We start from the raw sequence: 21767 nt of genomic DNA, 5'->3' as shown, positions 1-21767 counted from the left end.
CGACCCAGGAGGCTTGTGCTTCCAGTTCCAGCCTTACACCCCTTCATGCAGCTCCCTCCTATACTCAAGTGGGGGCTTCAGGGAATGAACAGGAAGCATGTGGGGGTCTAGGGGACATTTCAGTTTCTAAATATCTGACCCTCAAACGCTCCACCCAGGCAAAAAGCAGATTAAAAGGGACAGTTCTCTGTGACACCACGATGCTAGTAATGCTGGGTCTTTTGGGGCTGGTCCTAAAAGCCTGTCACACACAACAAACCTTCCATGAGCCCCGATATGGGATAAGCAGGTTTCTGAGGATCAGGGAGACCCAGGACTGTGTCATGCCAGTAGCAGAACCAGGAAAAATTGAGAAAGGAAGCTCATGTAGGGCCGCTCCTGCCCTCCTGGGGGTCCCCAACTCATCTCCAGCAGCACAAAATCATTAGGCCTGCAGATGAGTGCAGGGAATCCAAGAGCTTTCCCAGTGGGAACTGCAGAGGCCAAGCTCCAGTCAACAATGGCTGAATCAGGCCGAGAAGCCCTGGTTCCTGACTCAATTTAGTGCTCTTTCCCCTCACTGGTGTTGGCCAGACTCTGGCTCTGAGCACATGAATTCCACAAGAAGTCATTAGCTGGGGAATGCCAAGGGGACTTCATTGAGTTTGATGCAGCCAAGCAGGTTCCCTTCCTGCTGGCTTAAGCCAGTCCACTCTGTGGCTGGTGGAGAGGTGGGTGTGAGGGCCATGGAGCTCTGTTTGTGGCTGGGCATTTCCCAGGATTGATGCTCTCCCGGACACTGTGGCTGCTCTAACCGCAGGTCACTGGAAGAGAGGCCTGAGCTGGGCAGGATCTTAGGCAGCCCCTGTGGCCAGCTGCCTTTCCCGGCTGGGTGCATCTTGCCCCACATACTTCATGTGAGTCTGTCTGCCCCTGGCTCTGGCCAGGCTGCTTGGAGCTGGCAACCATTGTCTAGAAGTCTTGTCCTATCCTCTTGACAGAAGCCAAGGGCCAAAGGCTGATGCGTCCCCAGCTCCCCCCATGCTTGGCGGTACGTGGCAGACAGGCTGCTCCCTGCCGTCACCCTCCACACTCTCCCAGGACATTCCGGCCTGCGAGGAACATGCCCCGATGTGCAAATCCCCCAGGTAATGCGGGAATTCGTCACCGGGGAGCATGGGCGATCCAGGGATGGAAACCTGATCAGGCCTGGAGCTGGACAGAAGCTGCCCCGGCTGGCCAGTGAGGCTCAGGTTGCAGTGAGCAGTCTCTCAGGGAAGAGGCGAGGATGGTGGGGAGGGAGCCTGTGGCCAGCCTTTGGAGGGGGCTCCTTCCTCCCTGTTCTTTGGGAAGAGACGGCAGACTGAGAACCAGGTGGCCAAGACCAGCAAGACCATATATCCTGGCTTACAGCTGAGGGTACAGGCCTGCTTATGAATAGACTCTCAGAAGTGTCTGATTTGGGAGTTCCCATTGTGGCTCAGCAGAAACAAACTCAACTAGTATCCATGAGGACGGGGGTTCAATCCCTGACCCCACTCAGTGGGTTAAGGATCCTGCATTGTCGCGAGCTGCAGTGCAGGTCGCAGACATGGCTCAGATATGGCATTGCTGCGGCTGTGGTGTAGTCAGCAGGTGCAGCTTCGATCTGACTCCTAGCCTAGGAACTTCCATATGCCACTGGTGTGGCCCTTAAAAAAAAAAAAAAGTGTCTGGGTTGGATGACCTGTTCTATGGTGGCCTTCATTAAGAGGGTGGTGTCTTCCAGCTCCATAATTCTACTTCCAGAACTTTCAAGCTATTGTTTTACTTCACCTGGACTGGAATCAATTCCTATCTCAACTAGTCTAAGGTACAGAGACATGACTGTTCCCTAGCCAAGAGTCCCCGAGGACAGTCCCAGGCCTGGCATGGCCACCATGCTACCTCTCCCTGATGCCACCAGTTCTGGGACCACCAGTTCACAGGCTACCACCCAAGAGCCAAGCGCAGGTATTGGCTCCCTGCTCCCCACCTGTGAGATCAAACAGTGCTGAGCTCAGCCTGAGCGCCCTGCACCTACGCCCATTACACACCCCAGTAAAACCACAGCTGGACAGCAGCACCCACGCAGAAAGGAATGAGGAGGGGCCAGACTGAGCTCTCTGGCGGTGGAGGGATTTTGAGTGGGAAGGCACCAAGGAACACAATGCTGTTTGATCTCCACGCTTTCCCTCTGCCTTAAGAGTGGTTTCAGAAAGCCCAGCACATCCGTCCTCAAAGCCTGTACGCCTCTTGCTCAGACTCATCTCAGCACCAACTACAACCTACAACCAATGCACCACCTGCAGGGTCTGGAGGTGGTCCCACAGAGAGGAAGAATGGACTCGACGGCAAGAGTGTGTCTGCTGGGATGCCGAGAGGTCAAAGCACAGAGCCTGGTTACGACAAGAGCCAGCGCTCTTATCATGGAAATAGAAAGAGGGAAAGGCTGGGTAAACATGAAGCACCTATAAAATTATATTGGTCCATCGTAACCATGGAGCACTCACACAAACACGCAAATCCGGCCGCTCGTCCCTCGCCCCTCAAGTGCTTTTTTACTTTCTATAATTAATCGGGCAAGGGTGGAACTTGGGAAAAGTTCAGCTGTGGTCAGAATCCGCAGCCTTCTCTCTCGTAATAACCCACGGGCGGACGGGCGGGGTGGGGCGGGGATGGAGGCGCAGCTGTCGGCCACGTTACCTGGAGCATGTTGAGGAGCAGGCTCCGGAACTTTGTCCCTTCCACCATGAAGAGGGCCATCTTGTCGCAGAGCTTGGCGGCGGTGAAGGCGAAGCTGCGGTCGGACACGGCCTTCTGGTAGATGGTACGGACGATCTCCCCCAGCATCTCCTCCGAGTTGGTCGAGTTCTGTGCCTCCTCCATGAAGGTGGTCAGCTTGGCGTCCACATCGCTGCTGTTGTTCCGCATGCTGTTCAGGATCTCGATCAACTTGTCCATCTTGTTCTGCTGAGGGTTGGTGGTCTCCACCGTCACTTCATCCTGGGCGTGCAGGCGACAAACAGAGTCTCACCTGAGTGGAGCCCAGGTTCCTGTGGAGGGGTGGCCAACCCCAGAAAGGACCTGCCCTATCTTTTAGAACCTGAGGTCTGATCCCTCCACCAAGGACCCTCAGACCCAGGCTCTCTGCTGACCTTTCTCATGGCCCCTGTGACATCCTGGGTGGCTTCTTGTGCACCTCAGGTTTTACCCAGGATTCTCATACACCTTTGGTTTGTTTGTCTATTTGCCCATCAAATGTCTCAGTCTGGAGATGATTTGATGGGGCTTATAGAAGACGAAATAAAATGACAACTAAGGGCCAAAGAGAAAACAAGGGTAGGAAGACTAGGTCAGAAAGGAGGTGGCATCCAAAAAGTCTACTACATTGGTTAAAGGTAACCCTGAAGTGGCTACCTTGTCCTCCAGACCAAGGACAGTCATGCCCTCTGGGTACAGGGATGCCCATGGAAACAGCCTTGGCACTGTGTCTCATGGAGACTGTGCTGGCTTACGTATACATGTATGTATGTTCTGGCTGTGTCTGTGGCACATGGAAGTTCCTGGGCCAGGAATTGAACCTGCCACGGAGCACTGACCCAAGCTGCTGCAGTGACAATACCAAATCCTTCTTTTTTTTTTTTAAAGAACTGCACCCGCAGCATATGGAAGTTCCCAGGCTAGGGGTTGAATCGGAGCACCACAGCCACAGCTATGCCAGATCTGAGCCACATCTGTGACATACGCAATGCCAGATCCCTAGGCCAGGGATCAAACCTGCATCCTCGGGGATACTAGTCGGGTTCTTAACCTGTTGAGACACACAGGAACTCCAATGCTAGATATTTAACCTGCTGCACCACAAGGGAACTTCCTGAGCTGGCTTTTTACAAGGGCTACACACAAAGGAATCCTCCAAAGGGCCACAAAAACTACAGGCACTTCTGGGAGGGAAATTTCAGATTAAAAGCCCTATGCCCTTAGGAGGTTTCACTACAATGAGGACCAGACCTGGGCTGGAAGAGGAAGAAAATGGCATGTGAGGTCTCAATAGTATTTACTCAAACACGATAGATTGGTGGCCAAGGGTGTGACCGACCTATGACTAATGGGATGTGAGATCAGGACTGGAGGGCAGGGTTAGGGACATCAAAGGAAGGCCCGTGCCTGCCCTTCTGTCCTCAATGGAAGGGTCCTGGGCTGGAAGGCTCAGACTGGCTTTACAGAACCTGCTCTCTGTCTCTGACTGGATGGCTTTGGGTTTCACGCTCTGGGCCTCAGTTTCCTCCCTGGTAACAGAAAGAGGTTAGATTAAGATGGTCCACTGCTTTCCTTGCGCCCCGCCACTGCCTAAGCCCACTGCCTCTGGTCCAGGAGTCCGCACATGAGCGGAGTCCTTGAAGCTGAAATACAGGTGCTACGGATTGACCTTATCTGTTCTGTCTCCCCCTTCCTGCTCCAGGCCAAGCATAATGGCTCCAACCACGAGGGCCCGGGGGTGGGGGTGGGGTGGGGGCGGAATCACCACTCATGAGGGTCTTCACAAAGGTTACAGCCTTGGATCTGCAGTCTGTCTGCAAGGTGGGTGGCATCACCCTCATTCTACAGATGGGTAAACTGGGGCTCAGAGAGGTAGGTGACTCGCCCAAGGCCACCTAGCCAGGCAAAGGCAGAGTGAGGTCTCAACCGGTTTCCCATCTGTGACATTGTGGTTACACTTAGTAAAACTTGAAAGAACTTCAGTGATGATCCTTCCTGGGGCTGAGCTGCAGCAATTTGTCCTGGAAACGCTTCCAGCAAAGGCCACACCCTGGTCATCGCTGGGGAATCTCTCCCAGGCTCTTGCTTTGGGCCGGGAGGGAGTCAATGAGGCTTTGCTCCAGGACTTTGCCCCACAGGGAGTGGGGGGTGGGCACTCGGGGCTGCAAGGGACACCAGGAGCAGCATGTCTGCTTCAAGGATGTACCAGGGAAGAAATCTGACCTGCCTTGTCCTGCCTGAGTGCGGATCTGGCCTCAGGGATTTAAGGTGGAGGAGAGAAGGCACCAGAAAGATGCTGAGAAGAAGCCTGGAAGTTCAAGTTCCACAGAAGTCCCAGAAGGAGGACTCCATGGAGAAAGGCTGAGGGCAGGGTGGCCTTTCTTGGGAACAGTTCCTTTCCAAGGTGACCTTTACCTGCACACTTGGCTGGGGATGGGGAACTAAGGTGAGCAGAATGAACTAAAAGCTGGAGTTCCCGCGGTGGCTCAGCAAGTTAAGAAACCAACTCATATCCATGAGGAATGCGGGTTCCATCCCAGGCCTCGCTCAGTTGGTTATAACAGGATCTGGCATTACCTTGAGCTGCGGCGTAGGCTGAAGACATGGCTTGGATCTGGCGTTGCTGCGGCTGTGGTGTAGGCCGGCAGCTTAGCTTTGATTCGACCCCTAGCCTGGGAACCTCCACATGCCATGGGTGTGACCATACAAAGACAAAAAAAAAAAAAAAAAAAAAAAAAATGAGTGGACTGAAAGCTTCCAGGGACAGAGCCTGAGCCTCAGCCCTTCTCTGGAGACTTGTGGCATCTCTTCCTGATTTGAGAACCAGGGTCTAGGGACCAGGGCCAGGGGTAGGGTGAGGCTCCTGGGCAAATTTAAGGAAACCCTCATTCTTGGGGCCATGTGACTGCAGCATGGGCACCTGCATGATGCTGAGAGGAGGTGCCTCCTTAAATTTTGTCCCTGAGACCTCCCCCCCCAACCTTTGCTGGCTGATGAAGGAGGGAAGTGGCAAGGCTGAGGCCAGCGGTCTGGTACTCCCCTTGGGGAAAAGCCTTCTCATCTTACGAGCTCTGGGTTTTCCCCTGATGCCCTTGAGCACTAACAGGGCGGTATCTACCCTCAGGCAATGCTGGAGGGAAGAACCAGGCCTTCCCTGCACCCCTCCTGACACCTCTGGACCCATGCCTCTCCTCCCATCCCCCTCAGGCTGGGGGCTGGTACCTAGTGTCCACCTGTGCCTCTTGGGGGGTGGGATGTGCTGAAGGGGTTCACATGCAGAGCTGGATGGGCGGGCCTGCCCTCTGGTGGCCAGGGGCCCCTAAGGCAGTGATGACCAGGTGTTCTGGGTCTCTCTGTGTTTCCTTCCCCGTGACTCCCCAGGCCCGCCAACCCGAGCCCACCTACCAAAGTGCCTACCTCGTGCTGTCCTCCCTGGTGCAAGAGAACAAGGAAAATTCAATTACCGGTACCTTTTCTTTCAGCCTTCGCCGCAGCCTGTCTTTGGAAGACTGGAGCAGGGTAATTTTGGGTCGCTCCCCGCCGCGCTCAGGAATAATACTGTCTTTACGCTTTGTCTCGACCTCTGGACCCCCTGGCTGCAGCAGGGGCAGCCTCTCGGAAACTGCCGGGGCCAGGGCATCAGGGCTGCGGGGGGGCTCAAGGCTGCTGTGCCCAGCGTCCCCCAGGGTGTCCTCGAGTTTGGGGCTCTCCATGGTCATGGTCTCTTTGGCATTGCGGTGGGCGCCTGCCTCCCCCTTGTCGCCTGGTGGATGCTTCATGTTGCCGTGGTGCCAGCGCCGGTTCTGGCTGTAGCCGTGATGAGTGGACCTCCCTGAGGGGTGGGGCATCGAGCCCCCCTGGTAGGATTTCTGGTGGTCCCTGTTGTGTTTGGCACTGCCTGGCTGATGGTCACCGTGCTGTTGGGGCTTGTTCCCTCCTGGGGGTCTCTGCTGCCGCCTGCAAACCAAAGGGGAAAGATGCAGATGATCACTGAGGCTGCTGGCCAGGGGACCTATGTCCAAACACGACAAGAGGAATTTATTTATTCTTTCTTTCAATACCCCTGCTGAAGGCCTCCTATGTGCCAGACTCTTATGATAGGGCCTGGGGTTACCGGCAGAGAGTACAACAGAGAGGTCCCTGTGATTATAGCGGATTTAAGTCGATTGTGACTTAAGTATTTTATTCCCTTATTAGAGCATGCTTTAAGAGGAGTTCCCATCGTGGCTCAGTGGTTAACGAACCCAACTAGTATCCGAGAGGACAAGGTTCAATCCCTGGCTTCGCTCAGTGGGTTAAGGATCTGTGAGCTGTGGTGTAGGTTGCAGATGCAGCTCAGAAATGGCATTGCTGTGGCTGTGGTGTAGGCCAGTGGCTACAGCTCCAATTGGATCCCTAGCCTGGGAACCTCCATATGCTGTGGGTGCAGCCCTAAAAAGACAAAAAAGAAAGAAAGAAAGCATATGCATTAATACATGTGTGGGGAACAAAATTAAAAGACAATGAAATATACAGCAAACCCTCCTGACTGTCCCCTGACTGTTGTTTTCTTGAAGCAACTGTCTTCATTTTTTTTTTTTTTCTTTTTAGGGCTGTAGGTGCGGCATATGGAAGTTCCCAGGCCAGGAGTCGAATTGGAGCTACAGCTGCCAGCCTATACTACAGCCATGGCAATGCCAGATTTGAGCCATGTCTGAGAACTACACCACAGTTCATGGCAACACTGGATCCTTAACCCACTGAGTGGGGCCAGGAATGAAACCTGAATCTTCATGGATACTGGTCAGGTGCATTTCTGCTGAGCCACAATGGGAACTCCAAGCAACCATCTTCATTTTGTGAACATATTCTGTGCATGTTCCAGCAAAGATATATACATAGACCTGCATCCGATAACAACTGTCCTATTAATGACTTTTTCCCATAGTGGCTCCTGAGAAGTTATACCATTTGTTAAACAACTTTTGGGGTGTGTATTGACATTTTCACCCCCAAACCCACTAACAAAATATGCTCTAAAAATAGCAATGCTTTGCTATATGGCAGAAATTGGCACAGCACTGTAAATCAACTCTACTTAATAAAAGTTAAAAAAAAATTAAGACAAAAAGCTAAAAAAGAAAAGAAAAGAAATAGTTATGGGCTGAATGGCATTTTACCCAAATTCATAGGTTGAAGCCTTAACCCCTAATACCTCAGAATGTGACTGTATTTGGAGATCGGACCTTTAAAGAGGCGGTTAGGTTAAAACGAGGCTCTTAGGGTGGATCATACTCTAATGTGCATGGTATCCTTATAACAAGATGAAATTTGAATGTACAGAGACACAGGGATGCGGATACAGAGAAGAAAACCCACGTGAGGCTTGCAGAGAAGGTGGCCATCTGCAAAAGAGGCTTCATGGGAAACCAAACCTGCTGACATTTTGACCTTGGACTTCATTTTGACCTTGGACTTCCAGTCTCTAGAACTTTGAGAAAAGGAATTTCTGTTGTTTAGCCATCCAGTCTGTGGTACTGTATTATGGCAGCCTGAACTGATCAATGAGGAAGTGACATATATTTTTTAAAAATACATTTTCATATACATCTCTCTCTCTTTTTTTTTTTTTTTCCTTTTTTGGGGCTGCCCTGTGGCATAGGGAGTTCCTGAGCCAGGGATCAGTTCCGAGCTGCAGCTGTGCCAATGCTGGATCCTCAACCCACTTGCTGGGCGGGATCAAACCTGCGTCTCAGTGCTCTGGAGATGCCACCAATTCTGTTGTGCCACAGTGGGAACATGGCGGATTTAGGCAACAGGCTCATTGCTTTACTTGACACAACACTTTCAAAGCAGAGATTATCATAAGGAACAAATTTGAGGTGTGCATGATGGGGCAAACCCCAAAAGTTTTGATTTGCAGCCTACAGGCGAGCAGGGGGCGGGGAGGGCATACTGAGGACCCTTCAGTCCTGTGCACAAAGGGTGCTTCTGTCATTGAAGCAGGGTCCCTTTCGAGGTGCTTTTGGTGCCATAACTTTATCATAACCTTTTCTTTATCTGAAATGCATTTGGAGAATAGGATAACCATGAGCTTCTCAAAAGCTATAAAGTCAATGAAGAAAGTTTGTGGAAAGAAGACTTTACTTTCTAAGGAACGAGACCCACATCCCATTCTGTGATGCATCTCTTTGGCAGGTACAAAAGGCCTTCACTGAACAGCATTTTACCAAAAAAAAAAAAAAAAAAAAAAAAAAGATTGTATTTATATACTCTAAAATGATTATGACTTACATAAATTCAATTTTAATGTCGACTTGATAATTTGTGAAAATCTGGGGGTATCTTGTTTCCTTTTCACATTAAAATTAATGAAAATCGGAGTTCCCGTCGTGGCGCAGTGGTTAACGAATCCGACTAGGAACCATGAGGTTGCGGGTTTGGTCCCTGCCCTTGCTCAGTGGGTTAACGATCCAGCGTTGCCGTGAGCTGTGGTGTAGGTTGCAGACGCGGCTCGGATCCCACGTTGCTGTGGCCCTGGCGTAGGCTGGTGGCTACAGCTCCGATTCAACCCCTAGCCTGGGAACCTCCATATGCCGTGGGAGTGGCCCAAGAAATAGCAACAACAACAAAAAGACAAAAGACAAAAAAAAAAAAAAAATTTAATGAAAATCTTTTCCTCAAAGAATTTCCCTTTTACCAACATCAAATGTTGGCAAGGATGTGGAGAAAAGGGACCCCTCCCATACTGCTGGTGAGAATGTAAGTTGGTGCAGCCACTGTGGAAAACAGTGTGGAGGTTTCTCAAAAAACTGAAAACAGAACTACCCTATGACCCAGCAATTCCACTCCTGGGCATATATCTGAGAAAAACAAAAACACAACTTCAAACAGATGCATACACCTCAATGTTCACAGCAGCTTTATTTACAATTGCTAAGACATAGTAAAAGTGTCCTTCAAATAGATGAATGGACAAAGAAGCTGTGAGATATATATATATCCCATCTTACATATATATGATGGACTACTACTCAGCCATAAAAACAAAAATTTTCCATTTGCAACAGTATGGATGGTCTTGGAGAGCATTATCCTAAATGAAGTAGTCAGAGAAAGATAAACACTATATATCACTTACATGTGAAATCTAAAAAATACAACAAGCTAGCGAAAAAAAGAAGCAGCCTCGTAGATAATAGAAAACAAACCAGTTGGAGGTGGGGTGGAGGATGATACAGGGGTGGGAGAGTGGGAGGTGCAAGCTACTGGGTCTAAGATAGGCTCAAGGATGTATTATAGGATAGGAAGAATATAGCCAATACTTTGTAACAACTGTAAATGGAAAGTAACCTTTAAAAATTGAAAACAAAACATTTAAAATAAAAGCCTTCCCTCCTTGGCAGAATTAAAGTTGTTAAGGGAGGGACAGGTGTATAGGCTTCTTTTTGTTTCCACACACACAATAACTTACAACACACTGTATTCAAAAGGAGAAATTGTTATATTTCTGGAGGGAAAGTCAACAATTTGTTACAAAAGTCTCTTAAAACAGGTAGAGTGCTGGATCTTACAGTTCCACTTGTGGCAATTTACCCAAAGGAAATAAAGCACAGGGTCCTCGGCACAAGGATGTTCATCGCAGTAGTGTTTACAAGAGTGAAAAATAAAATATGGAGCAATTAAGAACGTGGTGAGGCGTTCTCTTGGGGTGCAGTAGGTTAAGGATCTGGCATTGTCACTGCAGTGGCATGGGTTGCTGCTGTGGTTCAGGTTTGATCCCTGGCCTGGGAAATTCCACATACCGGAGGGCAAAAAACAAAAACAAAAACAAAAACAAACAAACAAACAAAAAAACCCATGAAAAAGAATATAGTAAAAAAGTCCACTGTGTAGCATGTGTTGTCATATGTGTAGCACAGTGCTGTTTTTTTTTTTTAAAGGCAAGGATTTACATGCATAGAAAAATCTGGAAGGACACACACCAAAATGCTAACAGTCATTAAGTCATTATCTCTGCGGGAATGGGATGAGAATTTTTTCTTTTTTAGTTTTTCTTTTTAGGGCCGTACCTTCGGCATATAGAGGTTCCCAGGCTAGGGGGCCAATAGGAGCTGTAGCTGCCGGCCTACACCACAGCCACAGCAATGCCAGATCCAAGCCACGTCTGCAGTCTAAACCACAGCTCACGGCAATGCCAGATCCTTAACCCACTGAGCAAGGCCAGGAATCGAACCTCATGGTTCCTAGTCAGATTCGTTCTGCTGAGACACAGCAGGAAATCCTTTAATTGTGTTTTCTAAATGAACATACATTTATTTTTCAAAATTTTGTATTGTGGGATCACTACAGATTCACATGCAGTTTTTTGGTTTGTTCATTTGTTTTGCTTTTTAGGGCATGCCTGAGGCATATGGAAGTTCCCAGGCTAGGGGTCCAATCGGAGCTACAACTGCCAGCCTACATCACAGCCACAGCAATGCCAGATGCAAGCCGAGTCTGTGACCTACACCACAGCTCATGGCAATGCTGAATCCTTAACCCACTGATCGAGGCCTGGCATCGAACCTGCAACCTCATGGTTCCTAGTTGGATTCATTTCCACTGCACCATGATGGGAACTACTCACATGCAGTTTTAAAAAAGAACACAAAGGGATCTTTTGTATCCTTTACCCAGTTTCCTTCCATGGTAACATCTTGCAAAACTATAGTTCAGGATCACAACCAGGATACTGACACTGATACAGTCAAGAGACAGAACATTTCCGTCACCACCAGGATGGGGGTTCTGGCTCTGCTCACTGACACCTCGATGGCTAGGCGGGGAAGGGTGCTGACTGCTGCTCCCCACATGGCCTCTGCTGACACACAGGAATGAGTCCCAACTCCCCACTCAGCCTCCCTGGCAGCACCCTGGTGGGGTTCGGGTGCCTTGTCACAGCCTGCGGAGGGTGGGCTCTCGGCCCCTTACTGGCATGGGCATGGGGGATGGAGGGGGTGGGGACAGTTTTTCTAGGGCGTGCCTGAAGTAGAGCGGTTATTTTCTAAGAGTTTTCTGTCTTCAGAGGATGCCCCTTTCTCAGTTCTTTTTTTTGGGGCGGGGGGCTACACCTGTGGCATATGGAAGTTCCCAGACTAGGGGTTGAACTGGAGCTCCCTCCAGGCCTACATCACAGCCACAGCAAGACAGGATCTAAGCTGCATTTGTGATCTATGCCACAGCTTGTGGCAATGCCAGATCCTTAACCCCCTGAGCACGGCCAGGGATCAAACCTGCATCCTCACAGATACCCGTTGGGTTCTTAACCATTGAGCCACAGTGGGAACTTCCCTTTCCTGGTTCTTTTGCTGCCAAGGGCAGGCAATAGTTGGGGCCATTTTTGGTCAGCCTGCAGCCATGGGCACCTCTGGGTTGCCATAGTCAATATAAAAACATTTAGGAGTTCCAATTGTGGCTCATCAGGTTGAGAACCCAACTAGTACCCACAAGGATGGGGGTTCCATCCCTGGCCTTGCTCAGTGGGTTAAGAATCTGCCATTGCCATGAGCTGTGGTATAGGTCGAGGATGAGGCTTGGATCCTGAGGTGCTGTAGCTGTGGGGTAGGTTGGCAGCCGTACCTCTTATTTGACCCCTAGCCTGGGAACTTCCATATGCTGCAGGTGTAGCCCTAAAAAAGACCAAAAAAAATAAAAAATAAAATAAAAATAAAAGAAAAAGAAAAAAGAAAAAAGAGACATGTATAGAGGCCTGGTAGGTAAACTAAGTCCTGCTGGCTGGGAGTGCCCCAGGCCTCCTTGGAGTCCAGGTGCCATCTCATTGGGTTCTGAAGTGCATTCTTGATGCAAGCACCATGCTGCCCTGACACTTGGGTGGAAGAGGCCATTTCTCCATCCAATCCCCCCAACTGCCACCACCACTGCCGGTGCACGTTTAAGACAGCTTCATTCCTGAATGGTCTCACCCTAAAAGCAGGGGTCATCGTGGGCCTAATGCTCTAAGTTCTGGAAGAGGGTCAGTTTGCATTCCTAGGGGGGTATGAATCATCAGCATGGGCACCTGGGGGCCAGGGCAGAGCTGGGCCCCATCAGCAAAGTGAGTCACTGAGTCGGGTTCCTCCCAGCATCACTGACTGGCCTTCAGATGTGCCAGATGCCCAAGACACAGGTCAGCTCAGGAGTCTGCAGCCCTCATCCTGAGACGCATGGGGAGAGCACAGGAGAAATTCCACGGCCCGCCCACTCCCCGGGGTACCACGTGCCCTGACTTTGGTAAATGCTCCCTACTTTTATTTTTCAATTACTTTAAACTACTTGGCTCTTTTTGCCATCCACTCTCTTTGTTCTTTGAGTGTGAGTAATTTTTAAGCCCAGAGAAAAACCTTGGAAATTCCCTGGCAGATCATGTTTGATTCTTACAACTTTTGTCATCCTTATTTAGAATTTTTGTAATGCCTGCAGCTCTGGTCCAAAGAAGGTCCCCAAAGGATGGTCTACCAAGCCCTTCCCAGCATCTGTCTTGAAACTGGCTTCCCACTTGTAACATCAGGGATTCCCCTCTCTCTGCCCAGCATCCTCCCCAAGCCAACCCCTCCCCCACCCCCCTCCATCCCAAAACCCAACCCCCTTCTTTTCATCTGGAGGAGGAAGGAGATTACGGCTACCCGGCTGGTCAAGGTCTCAGAAAGAAATCAGCTAGGCAGAGCTTCTGCTTTTATTTCCTGGAAAGTTGGGGGGGGCGGGGGGTTGGGGGGGTTGGAACTCCATGTCTTCCTGGTTCGAAAGACCCTAGGAGCCAGCGCCCCCCCCATCAATACAGCAATGACCAAGAAGAATGCACCCCGTTGCTGGGCATTAGTGAGTGTACTCAGACTCACTCTGCCTGGGTGGCAACTCCTTTGTACATGTGGAGTGATGTCGGTGGGTGGGAGGGAGGCCTGGGAGTCTGCCCTCAAGGGCCCCCTCCTAACTGGGCAGGCAAGACTGATGAATTCAAAAGGAGAAGGACCAATATGAGGCTGGCTGGCTCCTGGGAGGGTGGAGAAGAGCCAGATGGCCTTGCAGAAGAGCAAGGAGGCCCTTTGCTTCCTTTCTGCTTAGTTTTCAGGGCCAGTTATTGTTGGGACTGGTCGCTGTGTGCAGCCAGTGAGGAATCTTTCTTCCCATTTTGCAGATGAGCCAACTGAGGCTCAAGGGGGCCTCCCACACCAGAGGGCCTGGCAGAGACTCTCAGGAGTGTGCCCAGCCTGTCAGCCTGTCATGGCTCCCAAGCGTCAATCTCCTGTCTGTTTCCCACTTGTCCACTGATCCCGCCCCCTCGGGAGAGAAGGGCTGAGTTAATGGCTGAGACCTGCTGTGGTGACGGCCACATGAGACCCACGTCCTCAGCCTGGGAAAGGGCTGAGAGGGCCTGAACCACTGGAAGAGCCTTGGGGCTGGGCCTCGGGCACCAACAATGGAGCCCCAGGCTCCCTGCTCTGGCCATTCACAAATATTTTTCAGCGGTCGCTGGCTGAGCTAGCCAAAACCAGCTCCTCTCTCTTCTGTGTTTGCTGGCCCTGGGTTTCGTCGATACCTTCCTTCAGGGGCCAGCTGGCTGCTCATCACGAAACCTGTGGGTTTAGGTTTGGCTGAGCTGGGAATGAGCCGCTCTTGCTCCCAGCAGCCAAGTAAGGAAGCCGCATTTGGTCTCAGATCCCCGGATATGTGGGTCCATGTTTTGGAGACAAACTAGCCATGCAGCCCTGTAACCCCAAAGGTTCTGCCCGCTTATTATGTTCTAATCCCTCTGAGGAGGAAGTTTTCTCCGATGGGAGTGGGAGTGGTGGGGTGGGGGTTGGGGTTGGGGTGGGGACTGCTTAGGAGATAAGATTAATATTCCATTTGTGCTACTGGCAACACCTGCTGTTAAGGAAATAATGTTTTTTGTTTTTTTTTTTGAGAATGGAAATTGTCAGTATGCTTTTTCCATCACTCATTTAGTTTATTCTTTTTTCTCTGGGTTCTGAAATCAGATGTCTTGTTTCACTCTAAGACTGCTCTCTTTTATTGAAAAAAAAGTCCTCAGAAGACCACAGCTGCATTTTGGGAGGTGGGTGTAGGGAGAATAACTTCAGATTTTGTTTTTAAAAAGGATTTGAACAGCAGTCCAAAGGCAGACAAATGCCTCTCTGTTCATTTTTTATTTCATAATCATTCCTCACTCGATATTCCGAGGGCCACTGTCTTATTATGGTTCCCTCAGTGTTGGACACTTTACCACATAATTTGTAGGTCTGCTTCGAAATTTCTGAAAGCAAAATTCCTAGGGCGAGTGGTTTGAAAACTATGCATGGGCTCATATTTCTTGCCTTCAGAAAAAGTGATGACTGCTTATTACTAGCTAAGGCGCCTCCTTTCCTGGCCACCTACACATGCCCTGCACAGGTCCCACCTCCCCTGCCCCAGCCACTGTGACACTACCTGAGTCGAGCTGAGAGGCAGGGGCTCAGGCGTGCAGCTCAGGGGCCGCTTAGGTTAGTGTGATGCAGGGCCCAGAAACAGGGGTCACCAGCCCCAGTTTGCAGAATGACTGCGAGGCTTAGCAAGGCAAAGCACAGTGGAGATGTTTTCCTCTTCACGGAGCCAACATGACATTGGCTTGACAAAGGGGCAAGGGTCAGAGCAGTCAGTGCTAATGGAGCACCAACTATGCATGGGGGGTCAAATTAGCTGATGGAAATCCACTGAGTCTGTTGTGCAGGACACTCCTCGTTCAGTCTGTCTGTGAGACTGCAGCCAGCTCAAAGCCTGGTTTGGGGTGATTTCACCCCCCTGCGTCTCTGTCCACAACTGTGTGGACCCCCAGCTCAAGGGTGGCTGTGGGGATTACATGATGGCAGCAGGACAGCCTTACAGGTCAGAAAGCAAGGTTCAGAGAGAGGTTGCTTCATTCCCATCAGGTTACCCAGCACAGACTGGGACTTAGATCTGAGTTTCTATGCTAAGGTACTGCCGGAAATGCTACATAATTGGATTTCACAGTGATTTTTCTGAGGTCTTAGGAGGTCTTAGGTCTGGAGAACTGGGGCATCACTAGCCACTTAGACAACTGAACCACCTGTAATTGCCGGTGCCATCATTATCCTGGCAGTAACAACAGCACCATCTTCACCGGCTTTCTGAGTGCCAGGCTCACTCCCGCACCAGGTTCCTGACAACCCACAAGGAGCATCACATGCTTCAGGAATATTCCTGCTGCCTCGGACAGTCAGCCAAGCTTTAGGCGCTTCCACTCCTGCAGACTGTGGGACCATCCTTTCACTCAGAGTCAGGTAGGAAATGATTAAAGACTGAGGTCTCTGCCAGCCAAGGCAAAAGTTCACGTGAGAAGTTCAGTCTTTCCACTGCATGGATTGAAAGCTTTAGAAACCAGCTATTTACCTGGCCAAGGGGACGCTCTGGAATGGAAATGAGAGGGTCTGGCTCTTGCACCCTAAGGCGGAGAGAAGTTCCCACCACCAGCTACAGAATGAATGAGCAAAGGAATGAGGAGGGGAAAGGCTGGTTTATTTACTGCTTCGTTAATTACACATGTTCTGAGATTCTGCTCTGTCTGAAGGTTAATCAGAGGTGTCTATGGCCACAGAGTCCCTTGGGCACCCTGGGGGAAGTGGGAGCTGGAGGGGGTGGTGACAAAAGTTGTTCAGCTGTCCCTAAGGAGCCTCTCTCCTAATCCCACCCAGGCTTCAAGACTCAGATCTGCTCAGCAGCCTTCCCAGCTCCCAGGGAGATACCCTCCCTATCTACAGAATCCTAATGAGATTATCACTTGGCTACCCTAGTCTCTGCCATGGGCCTTGTGTGCCCTTAAAAGCATCCGTTTCCTTCTGAAGGTCCCTGTGGCTCAGTGGTAACAAACCTGACACGTATCCATGAGGATGCGGATTTGATCCCTAGCCCTGCTCAGTGGGTTAAAGGATCAGGTGTTGCTGTGAGCTGTGGTGTAGGTCGCAGACATGGCTTGGATCTGGCATTACTTTGGCTGTGGGGTGGGCCAGCAGCTGCAGCTCTGATTAGACCCCTAGCCTGGGAACCTCCATATGCCACGGAGATTAAAAAAAAGAAAAAAAAGAAAAAAAAAAAAAAGGATATCCATTTCCTTCAGATGTATGAAATCCCTTTAAATCTTTTTAAAATCTCCCTCAGGGTCAGATGTGAGGCTGGGCACTCATTCCTGCCTGAAGGGAGCCCCACAACACGTCAGGTCCCGGGGACACAGGGATGACTCTGATACAGGGCTGTGTCCTTAGAGAGCTTAGGATCCATTTGAAGAGGTAGAGGTTCATTAGAGAATCAGGTATCTGGCTATAACTAGAAGCAAGAGTCATGAAGGGAAGGAGGCAGAGAGCAGCACAGGAGTCTGTCCTAGTCTTGTCCTGGAGGCAGGACAGGCCACATTATTTGTGGGACCCTGGGCAAAAATGGTAATGTGGGCCTCCTGTTAAAAAACTGTCAATGTTGGAGTTCCCATCATGGCTTCAATGGTTAGCGAATCCGATTAGGTTTCGGAGGTTTCGGGTTCGATCCCTGGCCTTGTTCAGTGGGTTCAGCATTGCTATGAGCTGTGGTGTAGGTTGCAGATGCGGCTCGGATGCTGTGTTGCCGCGTCTCTGGTGTAGGCCGGTGGCTACAGCTCTGATTGGACCCCTAGCATGGGAACCTCCATATGCTGCAGCTGCAGGCCTAGAAAAGACAAAAAGACAAACAAAACAAAACAAAACAAAAAAAAAACAAACCCCAACAAAAACTGTTGATGCCAAGATAGTCACAGCAGAGCAGCAAACCAAGCACTGCCCTCTGAGCAGACTGTCCCAAGGCACAGGACTGAGACCACATGGATGAAGAATAGTAGTAACAAAAGCACGCTAACATGTATGCACCACTAACTGCAGGCTGAGCATAGTTTTCATTTAACCCGAGAGGGACCACCCTTCACTCTGTTTTACAGAGAGGTCAGTGCCTTTACAGAAAGGTAAGTACTTGTTTGCAAGAAGCAGAACTGGGTTTGAATGTAGGTAGTTTGGTCCCAGGTGTGCCCTCAGCCACTATGCTATCTTGTCTCAAGGTTTTGCAGCCTGTTCCAGGGTCCTGAGGGGCTGGGACAGCCTGCACACCACCGAGGAGCCACTGGAACCCCAATCCAGAGGACCCCCAAGCCCTGGCCAAAGCCAGAGGGGGAGGAGACTTGGCTGGGCAGCAAGTGGTGTGGAAGCAGGGCCAGATACGCAGAAGAAAAGGCCAAAGGCTGAGCTGGAGGCCACGGGAAGGGGGGAGCACCCTCAAGAGGGGAGCGCCTGGGAGGGCTCTGGGCGGGCGCTCTGGGTCGAGGGTTGGAAATCCGGCCTTCCAGCCTTGGCTCCACTGTGTCTGGGGAAAACCACAGAAGCCACACGTGGCCCTGGGGTTTCCATCTGTGCTGGGAACAAGCCTCTCCCCACCACAGTCTGCTAGTTCTTGTGGCTGGAGCCTATGGGGCAGGGCCGGGGCGGGGTAGGGGGGAAGGTAGAGTCTGAGTTTTCAGGTGGCCCTCTGGCTCCACCGCAGCACTCAGGGCAGGGGGTGGGGGAGGGGCTGCAGGCTCCAGCCACCTTCTCTGTCCTAGGGTAGCCCAGAAGGCCACGGAGAAACAGCTTTCTCTAGGCTACCAGATGAGGTGCAGAGTTTCACTCAACGGCCGAGGAGGCCCTCCTCTCCAACTCACTGGACATCCAGGGCTCCCAGCACCAGTTTGCTGGGCTGCTTTGGCAAACCAACCCTCCTCCCAGGTCTCAGTATTCCCACCCGTGGAATGGGACTACCAATCCCCACTCAAGGCATTTCCTCAGGTAGGTTTCCACCTTCTCTGCACTCCTGCCTGGATCACAGGTCCCATCTGAAATTACCATATGATCAAGCCCAGGAGAGCCTTTGGGGAACAAAGGCACATTATAAATACAAGGTATTATTTTTGTTCCAGGGTGAATCAGGCATTCCAAGAATCCTTGGCCTCATACGTTCTGAGGCAGTGTGATGTCATGGGAAGAGCACGCGGCTGCCCTAGCAGACCGTTTCCAGGGAAAGGCCCTCACCCTTCCGCCTGGCCCAGCCAAGCCCTGCAGTCTCCAAGTCTGGCCCGTGGACCCTCAGTACAGCCTGCTGGTGGGTCCAGGTATCCCCCGAGCTATGTGCCCACCCTAGCATATATCCACCGAGCTATGGGTACGCACTCGATTTTCCAGCTAAACTGAAATTGTGGCTAAATTGACCAAGTCATGTCAATCAACACCAGGAAGCAAAAACTGGCCATGCCACCTTCTGGAGGCTTGACAGTCTGCGTGTTCCCACCCACTTTTCCTAAAGAACCAAGGCAACTGGGCTATGGGTATGAACTTGCTCCCCCCTGTGGTTTTCTTCCATAGCCCCTCACTGCCTAGAATACAGAAATTCCCAGGATATTTACCAAGAGGAAACATACTGTTGTAGTTCAAAGTGTGGACTTTGGAGTCAGACCCCTAGAGTCCAAATCCATGCTCTGAACTTTCAGCTGTGCAATTCTGGGCAAGTTCCTTAACCTCTCTGGGCTTTAGCTTTTTCATCGTTTTCTTTTTATGGCTGCACCTGTGGCAAATGGAACTTCCTGGGCTAGAGGTCAAATTGGAGCTGCAGCTGTCGGTGTGTGCCATAGCCACAACAATGCTGTTTCTACACCACAGTTTGCGGCAATGCCAGATACTCAACCCACTGAGCGAGGCCAGGGATCGAACCTGCATCCTCACGAACAAACACTACGATGGGTTCTTAACCCACTGAGCCACCATGGGAATGCCCTCAAGAGTTTTAAAGGAGCTGATATATGCATTCTATTAGTATTGCTTCTAACAATATCATTTTGTGGGCTTTCCAAGCAATATGGCATGAATCTATCAGATATTCTGAGCGAGTGATAAGCATTAAAGCACCCATAATACAGAAGAGAGAACTGAGGCTGTGGGTTAGAAATCAAGGAAGAAACCCCAGATGTCCAGCTTCTGCTCTAAATCTGGCCTCTAAGGGCTGTGTTTAGGACATAATTTCCCACTGTAAAAGTCTTCAACACCAAACACTCACCACCATCATCCCAAGGGAAACACCGCCTAAGGGGTTCCCACAGGCTTAGGGGCTACCTCCGATGAGCTCCTTTATTCGGAGCCTAGAGTCTGGCCATTCTTGTCCTCCACAGCTGGCCAATGGGCCTCAGCTGGCCCACATTATCTCCCTCCATGGGCTGACTGACCTCCGAGGCCCATTCGAACTAAGCCTTTACACCATCTATCTATGGTAAAGCAGGTAGGACAAAGAGGAGGAGAAATGGAGGGAAAGTCCCCTAAGAGTTGTCTAAACCCCAGGTGTCACCAACTGCTGGGTCTTTCTGAATGATGGGGGAAGGAAGGCCAGAGACACAGTCTGAGCTCAACTAATGGAGGAACTTCCTCAGGAGCGCTTCCTCTTTACAACGGAAGGGGCTGCATGGAAATGTGGTGAGCTCGCCATCACTGGAGGTAAGTTAGCTATGGAGACCTCCTATCCCTAACCTGCCCGTTTTGCAATCAGCGCCTCCTCCACAAAGCCCTACTGGGTCTAGCAGCACCCGCCCCCCAGGAGTGCCACCTGAAGATGCAGCATGATTTGGTGACAGATTGGAAATCGGACACACCTGGGTTCACATTCTGGTTTTGTCCCAGTCTGCTGCCTAATCTTTCTACCCCTCAGGGGTTTTATTCATCAAATGAACCTACAAATGGAAACCAGGTGAGTGGGGAGCTAAGAGGGATGATGACCACAGGGCTGGGTGATAAATCTTGCCCCCTCACCCCTCTGCCCTGGGTATCCAGGTAAAGGAATGACGGCTCCATTATGGAAAGTGGAGGAGCCCAGGGCAGTCTCTGGGGGAGACGGGGGACACTGCTGGCTGCCGGCTACCGGCCCGCCTTACTCCATCAGCCATCACAACCCAGCCACCCTCCAGGGACTGCCTCCTCCCTCACAACTTCATTACTGACAGGTTTGCTCTGTCCCTAAAGGGTCGTTTTTTCCATCCTGGGAAGGAGAGGAAATGTAAAATGGAGTTAGCTGGACTAGGGCCTCCCTCGGGCCACATTTTTCAGCCAGGGCTGGTGGAACTGACAAGTCCAATATGCAGCTTCATACACATCACGGACCCCAACCCTGGCCCTGCAGTCTCGGGACATGGACACACAGCAGATGGGTTCTCTGGCTAGAATCTTCCCAAGAGCAAGGAGACTGTAGTGCAGTCTTTAATACAAAGGCGCTGGTAGCCTTTGTATTAAACACTCACCAGCCAGGATTCAGTGTATAAACATATTCAGGGACATTCAGACAGGTGATGATAAGTTACTCTTCCTAGCTCCTAAATGCAGAGTCCTGAAGCTTGGAGTAGTTAAGTTTAAAAATCAGGAGTTCCTGCTGTGGCCTAACAGGATGGGCAGCGTCTCTGAAGTGCTGGGATGCAGGTTTGATCCCTGCCTGGCCCAGCACAGTGGGTTAAGGATCTGGCGTTGCCACCACTGCAGTGTAGGTCACAACAATGGCTCGGATCTGATCCCTAGCCTGGGAACTCCACAGGCCTTGGGGCAGCCAAAAAAAAAAAAAAAAAAAAAAAAAAAAGAAAAATAACTAGTAAACTTAGAAGGAATGGTGGAATTAGAAAATCATTTGGCAACTGCCCTGATAATAATTGTTTTAAGCAAGAATCGTCAGTGGAGGCTAATGGGTGAAAGTTTGAGGAAGAACAGAATATTGGCATAGTCTCAAAGGCTCTCCCCACAAACTATTTCTTAATTGCAAAGGGAAAAGTTGTAATTTTACAGTGGAGAAACTTGGCAGACGTGGCCCTAACCAAGTAATCAAAGTCAACATTACCCATCCTGGGATGAAGGAACAGTATGCATGTTCTGATACGGTCACTAAGAAGGCAACCACATGATCCAGCAATCGCAATCCTGGGCATA

General features: G+C 50.5%; 1 protein-coding gene across 13 annotated transcripts in view; it reads right to left on the bottom strand.

Annotated features, from left to right (window-relative positions):
• The window catches only part of CTIF (cap binding complex dependent translation initiation factor), a 321818-nt gene that overhangs the window by 94147 nt on the left and 205904 nt on the right, over positions 1–21767 (bottom strand). For 7 of the 13 annotated variants that reach the window (XM_013992847.2, XM_021092862.1, XM_013992849.2 and 4 more), the window contains 2 exons: positions 6225–6717; positions 2704–3003 (listed from right to left, as the gene is read on the bottom strand). In XM_013992847.2, the coding sequence (XP_013848301.1) occupies positions 2704–3003; positions 6225–6717 (793 nt within the window). The remainder of the gene's footprint in view (positions 1–2703; positions 3004–6224; positions 6718–21767) is intronic. The other 6 variants (XM_013992850.2, XM_013992848.2, XM_021092869.1 and 3 more) reach the window with 1 other exon arrangement.

The sequence above is a fragment of the Sus scrofa genome, chromosome 1, assembly GCF_000003025.6.
Source record: "Sus scrofa isolate TJ Tabasco breed Duroc chromosome 1, Sscrofa11.1, whole genome shotgun sequence".
Lineage (NCBI taxonomy): Eukaryota > Metazoa > Chordata > Mammalia > Artiodactyla > Suidae > Sus > Sus scrofa.
Note: the sequence above shows the minus strand (reverse complement) of the source record. Positions and strands in the feature narration are given on the sequence as shown.